Source organism: Nothobranchius furzeri, chromosome 4 (genome assembly GCF_043380555.1).
Source record: "Nothobranchius furzeri strain GRZ-AD chromosome 4, NfurGRZ-RIMD1, whole genome shotgun sequence".
Lineage (NCBI taxonomy): Eukaryota > Metazoa > Chordata > Actinopteri > Cyprinodontiformes > Nothobranchiidae > Nothobranchius > Nothobranchius furzeri.
In genome coordinates, this window is record NC_091744.1 from 84312592 (window position 1) to 84335624 (window position 23033).

At 44.3% G+C, this 23033-nt stretch overlaps 1 protein-coding gene across 1 annotated transcript in view; it reads right to left on the reverse strand.

The window, feature by feature from the left end:
- Positions 1-21814, reverse strand: part of spon1b (spondin 1b) — a 123505-nt gene extending 101691 nt beyond the window's left edge. Inside the window, exons 1-3 of the mRNA XM_015965240.3 lie at positions 21427-21814; positions 20613-20719; positions 273-406 (exon numbers count right to left, since the gene is read on the reverse strand). Of these exons, the coding sequence (XP_015820726.3) occupies positions 273-406; positions 20613-20719; positions 21427-21652 (467 nt within the window). The 5' untranslated portion in view covers positions 21653-21814. The remainder of the gene's footprint in view (positions 1-272; positions 407-20612; positions 20720-21426) is intronic.
- Between the last annotated feature and the right edge of the window lie 1219 nt (positions 21815-23033).

Here is a 23033-nt window from a genome sequence, read left to right on the forward strand (position 1 = left end):
GCTTCTGACATCAGCCCCTAGTGGATGAGGGTGGAACTGCAATTTATTTCATTTCTGCGTTTGTTTCAATTTTTGACCCGCGTTGTGGGGTCTTGGTTGAGAAGGAGGATGTCAAGAGAGATCTGCTTAGAAAGCGACCGACAGCAGTCCTCCTTCCGTTAAGCAGCTGCCTCAAAGTCCAGAAAACAGAGCTGAGAAACATATTTATCTCCTTTTCATCCCTCCATCTGAATAATAAGGAGTGACCCACGTTAGATCAGAACAGCACTCACTTGAGTATGACGCGGCCGGTACCGCTGGGCGGTGCGGTCCAAAGAACCTGGATTCTGGTTCTTCTGCGAGGCGTGCTCTCCGTCACTGCAGGAGGACAGTTGGTCATGAACTGTGTGTCCTCGTCATCAATGATCTGGGGGTGAAAGGAGAAGCTTTTAAACTCATCAAATTCATTCCCAACAGAAGACAGAAAGAGACGAATCAGCGAGTCATTCACCGGCTGGACGGGTACCGTTCAGTTTCTGTAATCCGCTCTTCTAAATGTAGATTAGCTTCCAAAGACAAAGTAAATCCTCATCTGTGCTGTCAGTATGCAGTCTTATCAGACTGTTCAGTATTTCATTACAGTCGAACTCCTGTAAGTCTGTTCTAACACGTGGGCATAGAGGGCCCCAAAGGCTGTCCGAACTAGATCGGATGTCCAGATACAGAAACCTCAACGCTTTTAATACAGACTACAAAGAGGAGAGTTGGAGGAAATTGTCTAATGAAACTAATGTAACAGAATGAAATGACTGTTTTTCCCCTCCTCTGCACAGGACTAGCCTGCAGGAGATATGGTCTCAAGGTCTCATGCATTCCTTCTGACCTGCTTATTTTCAGCTCAACAGAAGAATGAAGAATGGACTCTTTTCTTTTAATTAATCAAAGAACTCTATTTTAATAAAGCTAATCCATCAAAGTGTTAGTCAATACATAAGATGTGACCAATCTGCGAAATCAAAATATTAATTACTTTATTATGATCCTATAGAATATAAAGGTAATATGACTTTAAGTGTTCCAACAGGACTCATTTCACGTAGCGTTAAAAGACATAACACATTAATTTCACTGATCCAATCAGAATCTTACAGATCTGACGGAGGCGTGGTTTTGATGGCGTTTGGTCATTTTTCATTCGACAATAAACCATAACATCCGAAGTATAAAACTACGCCCACGTCAGCTCTAACGCCAGTTCAAAGCGTTCCAGAGAAAGTGACGGAGTGGCCAATCCGGATCTATCCTCTTCAACCAAAAAGAACCAACGACAAGCTGAAAAATGTGTTGCTATTCCAACTGCGGCAACAGTTCCTTACAGAATAAAAGCTGAACCATCAAGACCCAGGCTTGGGTCTCACCAGACGCCAACAAATTGCCGTGACCCAGAAGTATCCGACAGACTGGACTGGTCGGCAACCGCTGCTTTTCCTACCGGCTCGGTTCCAGAGAAGGTCGAGCTGGACCTCGATATTCCTGATCTAAAGGGGACTTCCTGAAGGGCAGGTAGGCCGACAAATGGCGTCTCATGTGTTTATGAACCTCCTAACCAAAGCTTAACGCGAAGACATCACCTTCAGTTCCCATCAGAACTGATCCCCAGTGAGTCGTGGAGGATGGCTGCTTATACTGAGCCAGGATTCTCTGGAGGTTTCTTCCTGTTAAAAGGGAGTTTTCCTCTCCACAGTCGCTTTATGCTTGCTTGGTATGAGGATTGCTGTATAGTCACTGTGTCAGTGACTTGATGCAATTTGCTGGGTTCCTTATATAGGAAACATTATTTCTGATTGGCTTAATGAACTGACCTGGATTGGAATGTTTATTATGTGAAGGTCCTTGAGACGACTCTTGTCGTGATTTGGCGCTATATAAATAAACTTGAATTGAATTGAATCGCTTCTTCGGATTTGCTGGTTCTGATCAGCATCACACGTCATCCATTCACCGTCTCATCCACCTTACTTACACCATACATTTAGTTTTAAGGTCAGTCTAGTTTAATTTGTTAGAAATAAAATTCGTAACTTTTAAACTTGACTCTCTCTTCTGTTGTCTCTGAGTGAATACGAAGCTGTTATCTAATCCCTGCAATAAAAAGATCCAATCTTCTGGTTTTAAATAACCTCACAGATCCGTAAGGTGGATTTCATATTTCCTATGGAATCCTACGCCTTATGGCTTGTTAAATAACATGTCATTTAAATCATTACACTAAATATTTGCACACAGAAATAAATATGCATTTATATTCATTTGAGCTCATAGAAATGTTAAAGTTTTCACAGGTGAGCAAAGTGTAAAATGAAAGATTTCCATTAATAACAAACTCAGACTTTATTCTGGCACAATGAAACTGGACTGTGACATTATTAATCATTTTATTTAGTTTTTATGAACTCTACTCAATCTCAATGCTGCCACGGCTGCGGGAACATGATTTGTTCAGATTAAGAGTTCCTAAAAAGTCAAACATTAAACGAGTTCACTTATCGCGGACTCGCAATATCACGTCACGGACATCGTGAACCATCAACACGACTTTGTTTGAAGCAGGTGCTCGTTAACCTTCATCGTCTCTCAGTTTTAAGGTTAGGGTTAGGGTTAGAAAAGGGGCAGAACTGTGGGGGGCTAGATACACCCATGGAAGCCCCAGAGTCCTGTTTGGGATTAAAACACACTTGTGTATCCATGACCTGCGCTGCCCAGCTCCCTCACGTGTCAGGACGGCTTTAGACTAAACAGAAACACACACGACCTCCGACCTTGTAGCTTCTGCCTCGCCACAACAACACCGACGACCAAACACCCAATCAGGAACACAACAAAACTCACAAGTTCTCCACTTCTCTGCGTCATTTCCACATTTTTTGGAGCCGATTTACTTTGTTTCACCCACACTAAAGATCCGCCAGTGAAAAGCTGAAATAAACAGAGTCGAAGACGAGGAGGGAAACGGAGATAAAAACGGCAAACGCAAAAGAACACGAAACAGAAATCTGGAGATAGTTTAAAACGAACACTTTTAATTCAAATGGAATCCAAACAGAGAGCTTCTGCTGGGATTAGAGGATTTAACACCTCTCTAATGAGGCTGTCAGCTCAGACAGAGTGCATTAAAGTAAAAGAGAACTTATTGTTCATCATCTCTATTTTCTATTTTAAATTACATATAAATACAAAGTTAAAATAACTGCCAACATCCCTCAGATCAGAGCCCTGAAGTCAGATTATATTTGCTGGAGGAACTAAGGATTATGAATATTTCCTCCCAGATTTTACATCCTTATTGCTACAAATAACCACAAATATGAATAATAACAGGCGGATGTAATAAAAGAACAGATGAACCAAATAGAAAGAGGATTTTTATTTCTAATTCAAAGACAGCTGTTTATGACGGATTATTGGGGTCGTTGTGGATTAAAGAGAGAACATAATTCTACTGTGGAAAAATCATAAACCAGTCGAATGTTTCAGTCGTGTTGGAAGGAAGGTTTCATTCTCAGCCGACTGAGAAAAACGAAAGAGGGGTTACTGTAATCTGAGTTAGCGGAGTCTGCGCTGCGCTAACGCTGCTGCAGCATTTGTAATTTGACGCCGTCTGACAAACAAAACACAAAACTGTTACCAAAACCAGTAAACAGGAGCGGCTCAGAAGTTATTTCTTGTACCCCTAAAAAGCTACGGCACTTTTCTGTTTTACTCTAATACTGGGTGAAGCAGGCTAATGTTGCTAACAATGCTAATGGTGAATTAGAAGCACACAGTTGGCTCTAATTCATCAACAACTCTGAACAACTGAGTGTGTATGAAGTGAATAACTAGTCAAGCGCTGCTAATTATTTCCATTAATGAGTCGTTCAGAAATACAGCAGCAAGCTAGCAGCAAGCTAACAGCAAGACGGCTAACTGTTCTAATGCTAGAGGCATATTACTGTAATAAGTGTAGTAGGGCACGCAAGTACGTACGGAGTCGAGCCCAATTTTATAAACATCCATCGAACGAGACAGATTACGCTAGCTTGTGATTGGTCAGGACGCCGCTGTTGTTAACAGCGCCGCCATTGCAAAGAGAGCCGAGGATAACTAGCGGAAGACACAGAGAAGCTTGAAGAATATCTCGAGAAAAAACTCTAAAAATATGAACGTTTAATTCTCCCGTGACTGGAGGAGTGAAAAGATACACAGCAAGCATTTTATTTGTGGACAGAAATGACAGGAAACGTGGGTTTAGAGGTGGGGAGCGCATGAAGAGGTGGGAGAATGAGAGACAAATATGTCCGTGTTAAAAGTCTCTTATATACACAAAAAACACAATATAAACACACGATCTTGGACCGATACATGACAGGATACCATAGAACAGCGCTACGCCCTCTGTGGTCCTGCCGGGCAATTGCTTTGCAACACTCTCCAGGAGACGGAGAAGTATGAGGGCTAAACGCTTCCGTCAATCCGTGCGTGTCTCTCCCTGTTGGAGCTGACGGAGAAGCATAAACCAGGCTTTAGCGTGTCATCTAGACTCTTCTGGTGCTGACCCGTAACTGGCAACAGCCATGAAACTCACTGGGAGTGAGGTGGTGACTTATTTAAATGGACTGCAGTGCCCACATTTGACCACAAGATGCCACTCTTTCTTCATTGTTACATATTTCATCTTTAAAGAACGAGAACAATTGCTCTAGAAGAGTAAATTTCTGTCCAAATAAAACACTCAGAAATGTTGGTTAGTCACGCACCACAGCATGCAGAAGTTAGCCAACACAGAGCGTAGTTGTCACCTCAGGAAAGAGAAAATGTCTGTAATTTGGATGTTTTTTTAAATGAGCAGCAAAAGTAGTGTAATAAGCACGTGTAATGTGTGTAAACTGGGCATTTAACGAGGTGGGAAAGGTAGTGCTGCATTCACCACCTTAAAAAACGGATCCTGCTCAGTTCGATGCAGAATTTCAGCTACAGAAAATAAAAATGCTGAGATGGCAGCATATTTATCAGACTGGAAGAGCGTCGGTAGTCGGATTGGTGCTGCGTCTGCAATGATGCGGGCGTTGTACCGGTCTGTCGTGGTGAAGAGAGAGCTGAGTCAGAAGGCGAAGCTCTCGATTTACCGGTCAATCTACGTTCCTACCCTCATCTATGGTCAGCCAGAGTGGGTGATAGGGTGAGAAGCTCGGAGTAGACCCGTTGCTCCTCCACATCGAGAGGAGCCGGTTGAGGTGGCTTGGGCATCTGATTAGGATGCCTCCTGAACGCCTCCCTGGTGAGGTTTTCAGGGCACGTCCAACCGGGAGGAGACCTAAAGGTAGACCCAGGACATGTTGGAGGGACTATGTCTCTCAGCTGGCCAGGGAACGCCTTGGGATTCCCCCGGAGGAGCTGGCCCAAGTGGCTGGGGAGAGGGAAGTCTGGGCTTCTCGACTTAGACTGCTTCCCCTGCAACCCAACCTCGTAAAAGAGGCTGAAAATGGTTGGATGGATTTTAAAATTGATATTACGGTAAATAAAATCTGTTCTAAACTGAATAAAAGTGTTTTTATTTTTATTTTAAACACTGAACATTTAGCCAGTCTGGTACATTAAGTCCACATTCATGCTGGAAACATGAGAAAAAACAGAAAACGAGGGAGTGAAAGGAGCAAAGTTTTGTGTGGGAAAACTACAAACCAAGCGTTTGTTTTCCCTGCAGAGTCTGGCTTGTCAGCGAGAGTCCAAGGTTTGTCTCTCTCCATCTCCCTCACTCTCTTCCCTCTGCTCAGTCAGTAAACTCAGAGCGGCTGTCGAACAAACGCAGAGCACAGTTCAAACACACACACACACACACACAGGGGTGTCCGTCAGCAGGTCTGTGTGTTTTTGCGGGCTGCTGCGCGGACACATCCAAGGTTAGCGAGTAAACGCCGAGCGGCTGCAGCAGTGAATACAGGCAAAACCTCTGGAACTCAAATCCAAATATAGGAAAAGGAAGAAGAGATTGAAATGTCACGTCGACACCTGAAGATGAGCTCATTTCAGAGAGAAACAAAGTTTTTTCTCGACGGCACCGACATTTAGCCTCGAAGGCACCGACATTTAGCCTCGAGCTTTCCATCAATCAAAGCTGCGCTCTTAACGGAGCAGCACCTCTGAGATCTTGGGGCTATCATCAACATTGCATCATATTACAATTTATGTCTCAGCCACCCACCCATGGCAGCAGCGCCGCACATGAAAACAACCCAATGTTAGGCGATCTTCACTTTTACAAGCAAACCGAGGCCATTTTATAGATTTTGACTCGCTGAAGAACTGGTAATGAACCATTCTTTAGGCCCCAAACCCACATTTAAATTCATATTTTAAAATGTTTTTATTTGTAATGTACAAAAGAGCTTTTGTTCCACATGGAGGAAATAAATTAACCTTTGAAAATGATGCATTTATGTTGAGAACAAAATAAGGCCGTTCTGCGTCTTCTGCCGGTTGAATAAAATAATAAACGTAAGAAAATCCGCCGGTTTTCCTGGAAGAAAGAGATGCTCCAAAAATGTAGCCCTTGTCTCTCCCTCTGCCATGACCCTTGACCTTTATTTTTCCTTTCTGGCTGATTTGACTCAACTGAGGTGAGAAATGTCCGTTACCATGACAACATATTAAAGATGATGAATGATGTGAAGAGACAGAAAGCTCAGAGAATCCCATTAAAAGTCAGCAGGACTCGCCCTGACCAACAAACACACACGTATTAAACCTGAAGACTCGTGTTATTGATTTCTGCATAAAAAAGACATTTTTTACTGCACCTTTCCCGGGAAGCTGGGTTTGAAAACACGTTTAGCTGCTGATTCTTCCCTGATCTGAACAGTTCTTTATTTGAAGTCTGACTCACCAAGTGTAGTTCTGTTGGATTTCAGAGTCATTCAAAATGCAAAAATATGTTTTTTGACTTTTCAAAACAACATCTTAGTTGGATGAAGCTGCATGCGCTCCTCGGTAAGCAGAAAAGGTGCTTGTTATCTAAACTCCTCTGTAGATCAGGCCCTGGTGTGCCGTCACACCAGCAGATAATTAGATTTTCTCTCCATGAAAGTTATTTTCATAGATATTCATGTATTCTGCTCTTGTTTCTCCTGTCTGTGTTCATGTTTGGGCTTTTAGTGAATAAAACTAAGACGTCTAAAGCAAATGTCCACTGTTTTTAGTTCTTTTTGCTTTATTTCCTGCCGCCCTGCACCATTGTGCCTCTCCGTTTGCATGTGCGTCTCTTTGGTCTCGTGTAAATAACCAACGCTCGGCTACAAGGCTGTTACGACTGCAGCAGCACAATGCCTGTGGCTTCCAACCACGAAATCCTAAAAGGCGCCCATGCTAATGACATCACTGAGCTGTAATTAATTTACTTTCAAAAGTCATTTTCCTTGACCCAGCATTACACACAATGCAGCTTCCTCAGGCTTTTATGTGGCAAGATGAGTGACATTCAGCACAATGTTCCTTTGTTGTGGTTTTAGTGAACACAACTTCCCTGATCAGCTGTTAAACGGGCTTGAGCAGCACGAGGCCGGCTGCAAAAACATGTTAGAGTAATTGAACTTCCATTTGTTGTTTCAACAAACCAGTTTTTTGTTGAGGGGGAAACCAGAGAAGAATCACGGACATGGAGCTGAATTAGTGTTGGATAGTTGGGGTGACGGAGTCACACAGAAGAAGCCGTTTTCTCTGCTGACAACACTCACCGTCCATCACCTGAGCCTCTCTCCAGGGGCCTCATTTATCAAAACGTTCCTATATTCCTTCCTACAAATTAAATTTAGGATGTGTGTACTCCTGATTTATGAAACGTGCGGTGGCCTCTCGTGCGCATGTTCCTCAGCAATCGTCTGATGATGATTCCCACCTGTGCGTACCCAGGTGCTTGTCACCGTCATTTATATACAGAAACACCCTCAATTAACCATATTCTTCTCTTCCCGGCACTCGCAGAGTACAGACGCTTCTCTTTTTGCTCCCTTATCTTTTTTCCCAAGGCTCTTTGTCCCGTCTGCCCACAGAGCGCTTCTCTGCATATCTTCTGAAAAACCCTATTTTTAACCATGGATTAGATAAACTGGTCATTCAACACGATTGATAAGATTTTTTCAACAATGAGAACGGAGCAGGGGGCTCCCACATGTCCACAGTGGACACACCCGGCGGGATATAAGTTGGATTCCTGGAAGGAGTGGAAGATCGTATGCCTCTCCCAGCTCTCCATTGAGGACATTGAAGACGTGTGGATATTCGGTCTGATGATCACTGGATTTCTCCTGATTGGAGTGGGAGGATATCTGGTTTTCTGGAAATTTGGGAAGACGGGAGCGATTGGAGGGCGACCCGCACCCACGGAAAGCACCGTCCGTGTGGAGACCTCACAGACTGGGACGTTACTCGAGGTGAATCGTAAGCTGGACAATGTTCTAGCTGCGATACCGGTATTAGTGCGCAAAATGGATGTCATCTCGGAGAGTCACCGGACGGTATGGACAGGTTTAAAAAACCCAAAATTGGCTTCACTGAAGGACTGGAATGATCAGTTTAAAGACTGAAGGCAGAGAGGAAAATTATCGCAGCCTGACCCAAACAAATTCTTGTTATCTGAACCTAATGCCAGAGCAGCCTCGAGATGCTAGTAACAAACCCCATACGAAGGAATGCAGACATATGCTGTGAAAACCTGACCTACCCAACCCCCCCCCCCCCCCCCCCCCCCCCCCCCGGATTGCTGGACTTCAGCCTGGCGAGGTCATTAACCTGCGGGAGTCATGCTTCTCCCGAGGTCTCCCTCCCACCTGTGGCTGAGCCCCCCCCTCCTCCTCCTCCTATTGGAGTATCTATGTTGTGTTGTCTGAAGTCTGTTGCATATCTGTCTGAGGTGTTTTTTTGCAGAGCAAAGCTGCCCTCCCGGTGGAGGGTAACTCTGAAGTGCCTTTTTTTCCCTCCACCTGAACCAATCCTCATGTAACCCTCTTATCTCTATTAAGGTAGCGCGACTCGGGTTGCGAATGACCACAGTCACCAATTCTTGTCATGTGTCTTGCCCATGTATGTCTGATCTCTGAATTGTGTGTACTGAAATAATTTCCCTCTGGGATTAATAAAGTATCTTTGAATTGAATTGAATTTGGTCATACTACATCCTCAGCACGTGGGGGAATTCCCTGTTTTTTTCCCCAGAAACAATAAGAAAAATTTTATTGACAGCGAGATCGAGTCGCTGGCTGCCGAAGTGCAAAAAAAACCCCAAACAAGTTGCAGAGGTTAAAAACACGGTTGGGCCAGAGAAGAAGTTCCTGTCAGAAATAAATAAAAATGAATCTGATAAATCGTAGAGTTTCTCGTTTACATTTAAGGAGTCGTTTTGTTTGGAGTTGGTTTCATTTGGAAATGTTCTCTGAGTGCAGCCTCTTCTGAGTTGTGTGTCTGACCGGGGAGCAGAGGTGGTCCTGGGGGGTTCTCTAGTTGTAAAATAAAACATGAACTGGAATCGGATTCGCGAGGTTTGTCTGTGGAGCCACAAAGGGTCCCAAATCCCAGCAGAGCAGAAGGACTCCTTCCTCACGGAGAACGCGTTCCCTCCAGTGTTCACGCTCTGTTTAATCTTCAAATAACACAGATTAGTCATAATATAATATCAGATTAACCCTTTGATGCATGAATTATGAAATCTTCAACCCTGATTTTTTAAACAAATTTTTTTCATTCATTTTTAGGTGTGAATGAAACAAATTTCAACAAATATTTTGTGTAATATTTTGTTAATTTACAAATAATTTATTACATGTCCATCTCAGTGGACAGCGTGCATTCTGAACATAAAATATGTTGGCTTGGCTTACTGAAGTCCAAATGGAGGGGTTCACATGCAACACGCAATAAAGTCTTCAACAGCTGTACTTAATAGCAATAAATAAATAACAATTTTGAATACCTGTCCACTGTAGTGACCATTATGCATCAAAGGGTTAAAATAAAGTACAGTTGATAAATGATGCCCCAGCAATTCTGGGTCTGTTCAGGGAAAACCCTCCTGTTGGTGGTGTCAGGGAAGACTCCTAATCCAGAGGTGTCCCATCCTTGTTCTTGAGGGCCCACTATCCAGCATGATTTAGTCCTTCTACTGCTCCAACACACCAGAATTTAAGTTGGGCTTCTACAGATCTTGATAACTTGCCGAACCCCTAACTCAATCACTGAATCAGGTGAATAATCACCATGACATACCAAAGCAACGTCCTCACCGTTTCAGATGAATCCTCGATCCATCTCTCTCCGCGGGAAGGAGCATCTCACCTTTAGCCGGCTGAAAAAGCGGCGCTCAGACTCTCTGAAGCAGTCTTCCCACCATTTTCACATCTAATTAAAACATTTGCACCTGAAGAGCCACAGCCGAAGTCAAAGTGCAAGAAGAAACAACTCTGTCTCGTTGGATGATCATCATAAACATGCAAACCTCAAGTATCTGAAGCAACCAGGCATGTCAAACTAAATGTGTGTGAACAGTTTACGATAGAAGAAGACTAAAAATGTTTTTAAAAGAAGGAAAAACTGGACCAGAGAACCAGGAAAACAATCATTATTTAGGGATTACTTCTGAGTGCTGCAGATCTGGTCACCATCAATCCAAACCCCAACATATCCCGCCTGCTCTATTCCCTTCTGCCATCTCAGCTTTGCTTGGCTTAAGGGTCACCGCCATCCCACTGATGGAGTCCCCCCCCCTCCCCACCGAACTCCAAACCTGGACAAAAGATAACATCTCACGTCCGTTCATCGCTCCCCCTCATTCAAACAAACTCCGTTTGTCTCCCTGAGCTGTAGCACATTGCTGGCCTAGATAAATATGACCCAGGTCCCATGGAAACGCACGGAGCGCTGGGAAAAGCACACACTCCGACCCACACATGTACATCCGCTCGGAGCGCGTATAAACACAACAATGCACACACTTCCAAACAGACGATAACTCAGACAGAGTGACTCTCCACGGCCCGACTCGTTAAAAGTGAAGTCGGTGAAACGGTGATCGGCTTTTATTTAGTGGCAGTAAAACGCTTAAAGTGCCGATCGCTGCTTAAAGAGAAACAATGAGAAGCTGTAGAGATGCAGAGGTCAGAGAAGCACGAAGCAGATCCCAGGTCAGCAGCCAAGGCCAACCTAGGGGGGGGGGGGGGGGGGTTATCTCATACACACTTACCCAAAATGCCCAAAGCTTGTAAAGACAGTTTATTAGTTCTGGTGTATGATAGAGGCTTAGAACGATTTCAGGTACACGTGGATGTTTTTGTGAAGTATTAGAAGACGGTTAGAGTACACTTCATTATTTATGGTTCACTCAGTGAAACACATCCAGAACCCTCAGAGAACGCCCTTTGATATCACGCCTTCTAGAGTCCTGGGACCCCCCAAGGTGCTTTACAACACAATCAGTCATTCACACATTCACACGCTGGTGGAGACGGGCTACGATGTAGCCACAGCTGCCCTGGGGCGCACTGACAGAGGCGAGGCTGTCGTACACAGGCGCCACCGGTCCCTCCAACCACCACCAAAAGCCTTGCCCAAGGACACAATGACAGTGACGGACCAAGCGGGGCTCGAACCTGCAACCTTCCGATTACGAGGCGAGCGCTTACCTCCTGTGCCACCATCGCTCCAAACACTCATGAACAGATCTCAGTCATCTTTAGGAGCACAGCGGGGCTTCGAAGACGTGTGAGGGTGAATCTCCGTAAGTCAGAAAGAAATCAGAGATGTTGGAGGAATGTAAAACACATTTTAGTAAATGAAGGTTTTTAGGTCATTATTTAGGCAAAGCTGTGCATTTGTTAAATGATGCAATAATTTTCTGTTGAATTCAGCATAATTACTGGTATTTTAGTGTGAGCCAATTCCACGCACTTTTGCAAAGAGGAAAAGTGCTAAAACCACGATTCTTCAGTCTGTTTTAAAGTAAATGTGCACACGTTTGCGGTGTTTGGGTTTCGTGCAGCGCACCACCGCTGCTGAGGCGGTACGCAGTAGAAGAAGAAGAAGAAAGTAATTCTATAGCGCCTCTCAAGATAAAAATCACAAAAACAAAAAATGTAAAAATATTCAAAATAATTTAGAAAATGTTTAAAAATATATTTAAAATAAGCAAAAAATAGACAATTGTGATTAAAAATGTTAAGAAAGAGAGAGAGTGAACAGGAAAGAGGGAAACCAGTGGATCCTGAGGAAGGTGGAATAGGTGGGGAGAGCAGAATAAAGAGAGAGAGGTGAAGAAGGTCATACAAAAGCCAGCTTGAACAAGTGAGTCTTCAGCTGCTTTTTAAAGGAGACCACTGAGTCCACTGATCTCAGGCTCAGGGGGAGAGAGGTCCAGAGTCTGGGGGCCACAGCAGCAAATGATCTGTCACCTTTGACCTTTAGCCTGGTGCTGCACAACCAGTAGGCTTTGATCACTGGACCTCAGGGACCTGCTGGGGGTGTAGGGACTAAGAAGATCACCAATGTAAGATGGTGCTTGTCCATGTAAGGCCCTATAGACCAGAACCAGGATCTTGAAATGAACCCTGAAGTTGACTGGCAGCCAGTGAAGCTGGAGGAGAAGCGGGGTGATGTGGGTGTGTTTGGAGGACTTGGTCAGAAGCCGAGCACAGGCGTTCTGAACCACCTGTAGACGGTTCAGGGAGGTTCTGCTCAGACACGTGTGTCTAAGCGTGAGGAGATGAAGGTGAGGATAAGTAGTAGCTGAAGTAGTTTGTACTTCAGCATTAGGGAGTTTCCGCTCACACGCATTAACAGAGATGTTTCCTTTTATACTGCCCTGTTGGTGTGTCAGTGTTACAAAGCAGCTCTCGGTCAGGACAGCGGGGAGCGTAGATCTTCTCTGGTGGGTCTGTCTACCATAGACACATCTCTGGTCCACACCAGTTGATTTTACTTCAGCTTGTAAAGCAGCAATAACCAACAGAGAGAAAGTTTTCACCGAGCGGCGGCTGCTTGATCTCGACGGATGGAGTGGTGCTGCTGACAATTTTAAAGCAAGTGGAGTGAAGCTGGAAAAGACCTTGGGCGGTTGTTGGGACAACCAATCAGATGTGGTCTCCTTAGATGATACAAGGAGACGATAGTTCAAAAATGGGGCTCTACTCCGTCCGTGTTTGTGTGGCTGTCAGAGAGCCCCGAGGGTTATGGAACGAAACGTTAAGTGGAAGACTCAAATTTCACCAGTGCTTTATTCCATGATGAGATGTCACCTTGATGGTCCTCATGGTTTCCAACGTTACTGGTATAACAAGAAGATCCCGCCTCTGATGTTTTCTGCGCACCACAGTGGAAGGAGAGTCATAATGGTCTGGGGTGTTTTCTCCTTCAGTGGAGATTCAGGAGGTGCAGGGGCGGCCGCTGGTGATGTTCAGATGTTGTAGAGATGTCCCTGATGTCTGAGGGCCCTCATCTGTGTGGAAGCCACTGGGTTCTTCTTCAGGACAACGCTGCAGGACACACTGCCTGTAAGACAGGGGACTTCATCCAGGAGAACAACACCACTCCTTTGGACCATCCTGCGTGTTCTCCTGTTTTACATCCAGCTCATAACCTTTGGAAATGGAAGGCAAGGAAGTTTACAAGAATGGACAACAGTTCCAGACAGTAGATGCTCTTTTTGCACCCCTTCACCATTTAATGTTCCCACTCAGGTCATGGAAACGCTTGCATCAAGCATGCCACAACGAACTTTTCAGGTGTTGGACAGTAACGGTGGAGCTACTCATTACGGAGTTCATGTTTGCAGCTTCGACTTGTTCCGGAGGCTTCACGGGCTTTTTGGAGGTGTGGCCTTAAACCTTTGGCCAACTGTAACACCGCCTGTTTCTGTTTCAACGAGTTTTGTCTTCTTGTTGCGTGGGAAGCACTACTCAACCTTGAAGAATCCCACGTGGCCTTAGAGCTGCAGGTTGCACATTCCTCTGTGATGAATTTACTCGGTCTAAGAATTTTAAATGTAAACTAAATCTAAAGAAATATTTGTGTTGAGAGTAGCGATGGGTACCGAATTCGGTATTTTTTAAGGTAGCGACTGAATTCCACAGTACCGTCTGAGCACCGATTCACGTCATTTGAAACGGTGCCTCGTTTCGGTACCCGTCCTTCATAACGAGAACTTACCTAGACAGCTGCGCATGCGCAAGAGTGTTATGTCGTCGGTCGCTGCGAGCCAGTTGTGAACAGAGCAGCATGGTAGAAAGAACGCACGCTAAAGCTTGGGTCCACTTCACTAAATGTGATGGGTAACTGGGTGATGATGAAACCAGCGACAACGATCTAAGTGAGACATCCTCATCTTAATCTGCTCCGGTTGGTAAATATAATTACCTTGATATGTTAGCTTCCGTTCCGCTAATGGTGCGTTCACTTTCTCCTCGGAACTCCCGATTTTCCGACTAGAAGAACATGAACGCGCTCTAAAGTTTGGCTTCACTTTACTAAATGCGACGGGTGATTGGGTAAAGACGAAACCAGCGACAACGATCTAAGTGTGAGGCATCATCGTTTTAATCTGCTCCAGCAGTTAAATAAACTGTTAAAGATAACGTTAGCTTGATATGTTAGCTTCCATTGCCACCATTGTTATCAGCTAATGGTGCGTTCGCTTTCTCCTCGGAAATTCTAACTTCCCAGTAGGAAAAATCAAATGAAAAAGACGGCAAAAGGAATGAAGATACACAGTAAATTTAGTTCACAGTAAAGATGTTTGCTTCAGTTTAATTATCAGCTTATAAAACTACAAGGACGATGTTAAAATACAAACAGTTGTTTGTTATTTATCGTGATATTTATCAAATATGGTTATAAATTGAGAAAAATATATATTTAATTATAAAAGAGTATTAAAATAATAAACACTCAAAAGTATCTAAAATTGGTACCGTTAAGTACCGGTATCGGTTCCTAGGTACCGGGAATTAGTACCGGATCGATTCAGATGTCAAAGGTACCCATCCCTAGACTTGAGAGAAACGTTTCAGAAAGTTTTCTGTGTCCTGCAGGTGAAAACTGTAAATTACACCCCGGCGGTTAAACAACACAAAGAGTCTGGATTGAGCAAATGACATCAAACAGCTTGCAAAGCCAGACTGTCAACTTCAGTTCTGTTCAGGCGCCGCCGACACCGTTCCAGTTTCTGCTCGCTGCCTCCTCCCAGACTCAGCAGGGACTGCAGCTCAGACTGCGAGCGGTTTATTGTGCGTGTGAGGGAGCCGAGGTGCCGGAGTTAAACTATTAAACCAGAAACAAGTTCGCCGTGACATTTCTGCCCGGGTGACCTTCACAGGGAACAAGAGAATTTAGACTAAACCGAGCTGCTTCCTGGACCTCCAGCCGGAGCACAAAGTGTTTGTTTTTTTCTGTCTTTACTTTCACAAAATAAATTATGAGGAGTGAGGTGCAGCCAAGCTTGGGATAAAAAAAAGCTGATTTTCAGACTTCATCGGGCCGACGGAGCCAACACAAAACCACAATTATCTTCTAAAACTTCAGAAAACAATTTTACACTCGAGCACACAAAGAGTTCAAACCATTCACGTTTCTTCTTCTTTGACTCGTATTTTAATTCTTGCCTCGTTTCTTTTTCTGCGCTACTGTCGGTTAATTATTTGCAAGGAATTGTTGAAAACTGAATATTTATTAAAATGTAAGCAATAAAAAAACCCATCCGTCCTCCACTTGCTGGTTCTGAACTCTGCCAGGAAATGAAGGCTTTATTAAGAACGCAGGAAATGAGAGGAAGTTCAATGTTGGAGCCTTTGAAAGGAAACGAGTGACTGAATAAATAAATAAATCCTCAGAAGTTTCCCACAAAGCCGTTAATTCAGGCAGTGAGTTAATAACCTTTAGTCTAATGTTCGGATATTGTTTAAAATATATTTATAGGACTTAAATCAGAGATTTAGATTATCAAACATCTAAATAAACAAACAAAAAAACACAATGAATATTAACTTGAATTGCACAAGACTGGGATGAGCGAGTCTACAAGAGGCAAGCAGCTTGGTGAGAACAAATAAATGTAAAATCTCAGACAATCTCCCTCCACCTGGGGCTCCAGGCACGATCTAGGGATGCAACGATACCACTTTTTTCCAAACCGATACGATACAGATACTTGGATCTGGGTCCTCACCAATACCGATTACCAATACCGATACTTCTACCACACAAAAAAATGCAATGATTTGGAATACTGATTTTATTTTCTTCTCTGCTTTCAACAGGAAAAGACTGTGAGGTAGATAAAAAGTAAAATATAAGAATGGAAGTCATCACAAAACTAAAATATTAGATGAACAGAAATGACAAGTTACAGTGAAACCATTTTCAAGCAACTGCATTGGTATCGGTTCCTGGTATCGGTTAACTTTTACCCGATACCGATACCAGTATCGTATCCCTAGCACGATCTCACCTCATGGAGTACAAAAGATGTTGAGAACAGTGAGGAAAAGCCCAAAACTACATGGGGGGGCTGGGGGGGGGGGGGGGGGGGGGGGGGGGGCTGGTCAATGAGCTGAAGAGAGCTGGGACCAGTAACAAAGGTTGCTATTGGTAACGCGCTACGTCGTCGTGAGTTACAATCTCGCAGAGCTCCAGAGGTCTCAAATGTCCAGTCCCGTCTAAAGTTTACCAGTGAACATCTGGATGGTCCAGACGAGGATTGGGAGAATGTCAGGCGTGCAAGGAGGAACAGGAGGAGCACTGCCAGAGTCCTGCAAAATGACTTCCAGCAGGGCACAAACGTGCATGGGTCTGCTCGAACGGTCCATGAGGGTGGTCTGAGGGCCCGCCATCCACCGGTGGGGGTTGTGCTCGGGATGTTTGGCATCTGCCAGAGAACACCCAGATGAGCAAATTCACCCCTGGCACCCTGCGCTCTTCACAGATGGAAGCAGGTTCACACCGAGCACGCGTGACAGACATGACGGAGTCTGGAGGCGCCGTGGAAAACGTTCTGCTTTCTGCAACATCCTGGACATCCTGAATCCAACTGAGCGACTGGGACATCATGCGTCGCCATCCACCAAGGCCATGCTGCACCACAGACTGTCCAGGAGTTGGATCCGGATCTGGAAGGAGATCTCTCAGGAGACCGTCCACCACCTCATCAGGAGCATGCTCAGGTGTGGGGAGGTCTTACGGGCACGTGGAGGCCGCACACTACCGAGCCTGCAAATGAACCTGACTTGCATGTTTTTGGCCTGAGGGAGAAAATCCACGAATACTTGGGGAGAATGTGCTAAATGCATGCAGGAAGGCTGCAGCCGGGATTCAAACCTGCAACCATCATGCTTCATGATCTAGTCGCATTTAGTGACTACTTTCTACACAGGCAAAAACATTATGGCTGGCCTTTTACATTCATTTTTATTAGTTTCTGAAGCCAAAAAACAGCATGTTTCTAATAAGTGACTGAAAATTCAAGCATGCAGAGCTCAGATGTTGCTATTTTACTGTTTAACGTATCTATAAACTGTTTATCATGGTGAGTGCAGCTGTGTTTGAGTCAACAATTTCACTAACAATAAATAACTAAACAACCCCTCTATAATGTTCCTGTGGTTTCCACAACCTTGGTAAGTGATTCCATCTTTTTTCTACATTTTTAATAAAAATTGATTTCAGGAACCTTGGGGCTGTTATGAAAACTCACTTGAGATTTAAAGCGATTCTAGGCAGTTTTACTTGTTTCTAGCACCCCCTAGTGTCCGTTTGTAGAACAAAAAAACAAAACCCCCCTCCTCGCTGTGCGTTCGTCTTTTTAACACCTTAATCTAAAAGCTGAAATGTCTCCCAGCGTTCATTAATGTCTACAGGAGCGATTCATCACTAAATTAAACAAATCAGCTGTGTTCATGATCTAAAACATGCTGGAAGCAGACTGCAGCACCAGGTATGTCAGCTCCCAACAGACCGGCTCTGACGCTGCTGATGAAATTATCTAGCCACGGGGGGAATAGGGGCTGGGTGGCCTTTCATTAATCCTGTAAAAGGTCATTTTAGCATACTGGCTCAAGAAAAGTATTGCAAAGTATCCCTTTAAACTGTTTCAGGAATAAAAAGGAAACACTGCAAGTAAAGGAATTAATCATTATGCATAGTTTAGACTATATGTGCTTTAACCGGAAATCTCTTAGTTTTCTAAGAAAATAAAGCAGAAAAGTTGTGCATGAGCCCCGTTTTTACTGGATCTTGTATGATTTGAAAACTAAAGGCATGAGATGCACGTTAAAGGGACTTTTTGGACTTTTGAATTTTTATGCTCGCGATTGCCCCCTCAAGCCAAAAGCATAACGGCAGCTTCAATAGTAGGCTCGTGCACGAGGCGCGCATGCTGTACGTGCACACTCCTTAATGAAAATAACAGCTGAGACAGTCCTCTGTGTGTGTGTGTGTGTGTGTGTGTGTGTGTGTGTGTGTGTGTGTGTGTGTGTGTGTGTGTGTGTGTGTGTGTGTGTGTGTGTGTGTGTGTGTGTGGCCCAGAGGACAGGAGAACGCGCAGCTAATTAATTAAATAATGTGGTTCTGTACCTTTCTCTTCAGCACAGCCGACAAAGGTTTATGATGGGTCAGTCCTCCTGCATGCTCAGATCATTCCCTTCCCTTGCTTGAAAAATTGTTCCAAAATGAAAGTTGAACCCGTATCTTTTTTATCTGTGAATTCAATGCCGTTCGGCGAATCTCAAATAAAAATTTGGGCATCTTACTGTAAAAAATATACCATTAATGTAAAAAAGAAACTCTAAATAAACTATGTTCACATCCAGAATCAAACCCAGGTCTTCTGCATGAGAGTCCAACGTCTTACTAGGTGAGCTAAAGCACCAGTGACGTCTTTTGTATCTGTAACATTTATATCCTTGATGACAGCTGAAACAACGTCAAACCAAAGAACGGTTCGGAGTGAAAATGGCTATTTTGTTGCTAATTAGCAGGAAATATCTAGAAGAAAGTTCTACAGAAAGTAGCTAAGGGTCCTCAGAAATGTAGCTAGCTTTGTCACTAGGCGTTAGGAACAGCGACAAAGTGGCACTGCCTCTCTCTCTGCTGCTAAAGCTACGGATAGAAAATGCTACGGGCGATGCCTGAGCGTGAACGCGCATGAAGCAGCCTGCTCGACCCGAGCATCTCTCTTTTTCTGTGATTTTACAGAAAAACAGGCAATCACAGTAAAAATGCCAGGGCTCATTCTACAGGACCAGGGCATTGCAGGAGAATGTATGAAGAAGACATTTATTATCTCTATACATGTTTTGGCTGTCAGACTTCCATAATGCCTCTTTAAGTGTAATTTTTAGAAAAGTACAAACTAAAAACTCTTTTAGGACAACCTGATGTTTGCTACTGAAGTTTTCTGTGCATTGCTACGAAATCTGCTGACATGGAAACAGCGTCTACTTTTAATGTTTCTACATTTCCTCACAGATGAACTTGTGACTTGCATGAACGATAAATAACTCCTCCATATCAGCTGTAAGGGTCAGAAACCTGCACGTTTGGCTGCCAGCGGGTAGACGAAGCCCCCCCTCACACAGATGTCCCAAACATCAACAAACGTGTTGGTAATAAAAACCGACCACAGACTCACTCGTCTGTTTAAAACGTGTGAATTTAAAACAGGAGACTCGACTTTGTCACGTCCTCTAAAACCACTTATGTTCTCATTTTATGTCCATTTTTGTTGCCTAAATAAGATTTTTATGCGTGTAATCACCTCCAGACCTGTGATGTCACTCAGCAGCTGTTTCCGATCTGAGCTGACACAAAGAAAACACGGCCGACCATCAACTTCCCAGTTAACGTCTGAGAAATTCCCAGGAATCAAAGCCCTCTTAGTTACGATTTAACTTCTATTTTTGTTGTCTCTCTGAGTTTTCGTCACTTATCTGTTGGCATCTGTGTCTGATAAACGTTTGTTTCCTGTGCTGCTCCAGATGACGCTTTTGGATTTGCTTTTCCGGTGAACTGAGACTCGACTACCGTTCGGGAAGCTGGAGGGAAAGCAAGCGGATGTAAACGATCTCAAACCCGAGTGTTTATGTTGTGAGGTCAGGCAGTAAAACCTGCTCAAGCTTTCTCTTTAGGCTGGTGGCCGGAGAAAAGCAGCGTCTTCCTCTGTTTGCTGTGAGTCTGGTGAGAATCAGTGTGTGGAGGAACACGTGTGTGTTCCTGTTTACACTGAGAGGAAGCTAATTGGGAACGTCTGGCTCTTGCTGCTCGGCGAGAGCTCCACTGAAACCAGCATTTCTCTTTCTGTTTACTCCTTTTCTCTGTTCTTACACGCTTCTTTTCCACATCCTCCTCTGCAGGAAACGTGCAGCAGGATTTCTGAAAGGGCCTGAAGCATCATCTAGATTCTGTTCTCCACCTATAGTATCCATCAGCAACACCTCCTACAACCTCCACTTCAGAAGACAGCAGGGAGCAGCTGAGCGAACTTCAATGTGCATTAAAGCGTGCAAACGAGCTCCTCTTTTCACACGCTCGGTATGCAGATTCCTCGCCACATCCCTGCCTGGGCTCACCTGGAACCGGCCAGCGTAGTCTTCATCGGCGGTGCCCTCTCTGCCCTCCTTCAGCGCGATGAGGGTGAAGCCTCTGAAGTAAGAGGGGCTGGCTGCCTGGAGGACCACTGTAAGGAGGGTGAGAGTGCATCAGGTTCACACAGAAACGGAGCATTAAACAGGCGTTGCATCTCCACCCCTGAGGTGGTTGGGGGGGGGGGGGGGGGGGGGGGGTCTTGCTTCTGATAAGCTCTTTCAGCGATCACATTTTTATTTCTCCATCAATCCCTTTCCTCCTGGTCCTGATGAGGATGTCACCTCTCTCGGTTTGCAGCCGGATCTGAACTTTTGTCTCGTTAGATTGTGTGAATGCTTCAGACTCGACGTGTCCGAGTCAAGGTTCTGTTAAAGTAAAGATGGGATGTGATCCGATCCCAGCAGGAAGCAGGAAGGCTTTCTGTCAAGGTTTGGTTTAGAGGCTTTAGTAAAATAAGTTTATTCAAACTTCGCTTCAGCAACAGAACCCTAAAACCTACAGTAACTCTGGTGGGAACGTGGATTTTGTTCAGTCCAACTGAAACCAGACCAGTGATGGGGAAACGATTTTATTCTAACATTTAAATCCTCAGCAGAAGCAGCGTTGGGACCCTGGAACTAAAAATAAATAAATAAATAAATAAATAAAAACAGCTGCTGTTTGAACACTGTGGTCCAAATGTTTCACTAAATCCGACAGGAAGTTGACCATTTCTGCTTCAACCTGATAATAATGACTTTAATCTGGCGCGATTTTACGCACGGACGTGCGCTCTAGCAGATGGGATTAAACATCTACCTCGGTATGTGTTTCCAGGCTGATAAGTCTCCGGGTCCCCCTCCACTCTCAGCCTGAACTCATGGTGCCCTTCCCTCCGGGTCCCCTGCGTCTGAGCCCGGAGGATCCGCCCGCAGAACCCGTCCGACCTCCCTCCGGAGGGCTCCTCCACGAACGCGGCGGCGTTGCACACAAAACTCGAGACGAAATAACACTGCAGGAGCAGCAGACGCAAATGCATCCCCATTTCTGGTCCCGCAGCCGAGGAGAGGTCTGTTCAATCAGAGATCAGAACCGCAGACGGAACGGACCGGTTCTCGCTCCCTCCCTCCGGGAACTCCCACTAAACTACAGGCGGCGTCACAGAGGGAGACCGAGAGGAGCCCATCCCGGAGTGGGAGCGCGTCTGGAGCGCACCGCCGTGAAGAGGAGCGGAGGGGAAGGAGGAGGGAGAAGCGCCGCTGATCCAGAATCAGCTGACTCAGAGTTTACCGAACCAGCGCGCGACAAAGGTCAGATCTTCCGGTTTCACTTCTGACCGGATGCGTTCAACTTTTAACCCGAACGAGTCACCAAAAATCTGGAGAAGCAAAATAATTAATCAGACTTTTAAAATGTCAGCTCACGTGTGCCCAAAACACAGGAAATAAAACATTTACCGAAACATGAGAATTTGTTTAGAGACAACTTGTCTCGTGCACGTCAGCCAAAACGAGCTGGCTAAATAATCTAATTTTAACACAGAACGAGCTCTTTAATCCTCTGAAATTACGTAATCTGCGTCATGTGTGATCCTCACAGCTCTCCGGGGTTTAGTTTGATAACGTGAAGGAGGATCAGTATTAACAGTGGCCAGCAGGTGTCGCCAGAGCGCCTCTTGGATTCTGTTTTACCTTCATGGGGTTCCAGACATTTACTCTTCCATGATTATTTTTTGTTTTGTTCCTTAAAGAGATGCATTTTTATTATTTTGCAAAAAAGAAAAGACAAAAACGTTTTCTGTCTGACTGATAAAATTGTTATTTTTAAAAATGAGACTAATGATGGGAGTGAATTTTAATCTTATTTTTTTATGGAATACTGGACTGAACTTAAAATGAACAGCCTCAACTAAAATAATCTATAGATTTTGCAATAAAAAGTTTAATACTTTTACTTTAATATTTAAGTCTTCATCAAAGCTCCAAGTAATTAAAAGATAGAACACCCAGAGCCAGGCGCGTTGCAAGCTTTTCAAAAGTGTGGGGGATGTTTTCTGTGCCTAAAATAATTTGATGTTATTCATCTTGTTAGTTTAATTTCCATAATAGCGGAGCAGGTGCGAACTTTAGACGCGTCACGCATGTCTCCGTTTTAAACATGTTTAAACTGTTCAGAACACAAATCCAGGCTCTGTCTCGTTAGATTGGTGTAACTAAAGTTTGTACTGAATGAAACTTTACATGAAACCATGTTGAAAAGAAAAGGATCCGATTAAATCGTTTCCCTCTCATTTACAGTCAGTACAGCGCAGTGCGCGTGGCTCTGGGGTTAATCAGGTTTAGTTGTTTCTCTTTGCAACAATCTTCACAAGAAGGTAAAACAGTTAAATGGCAGGTTACAGATATTTGACTGTTTATTTTGACGGA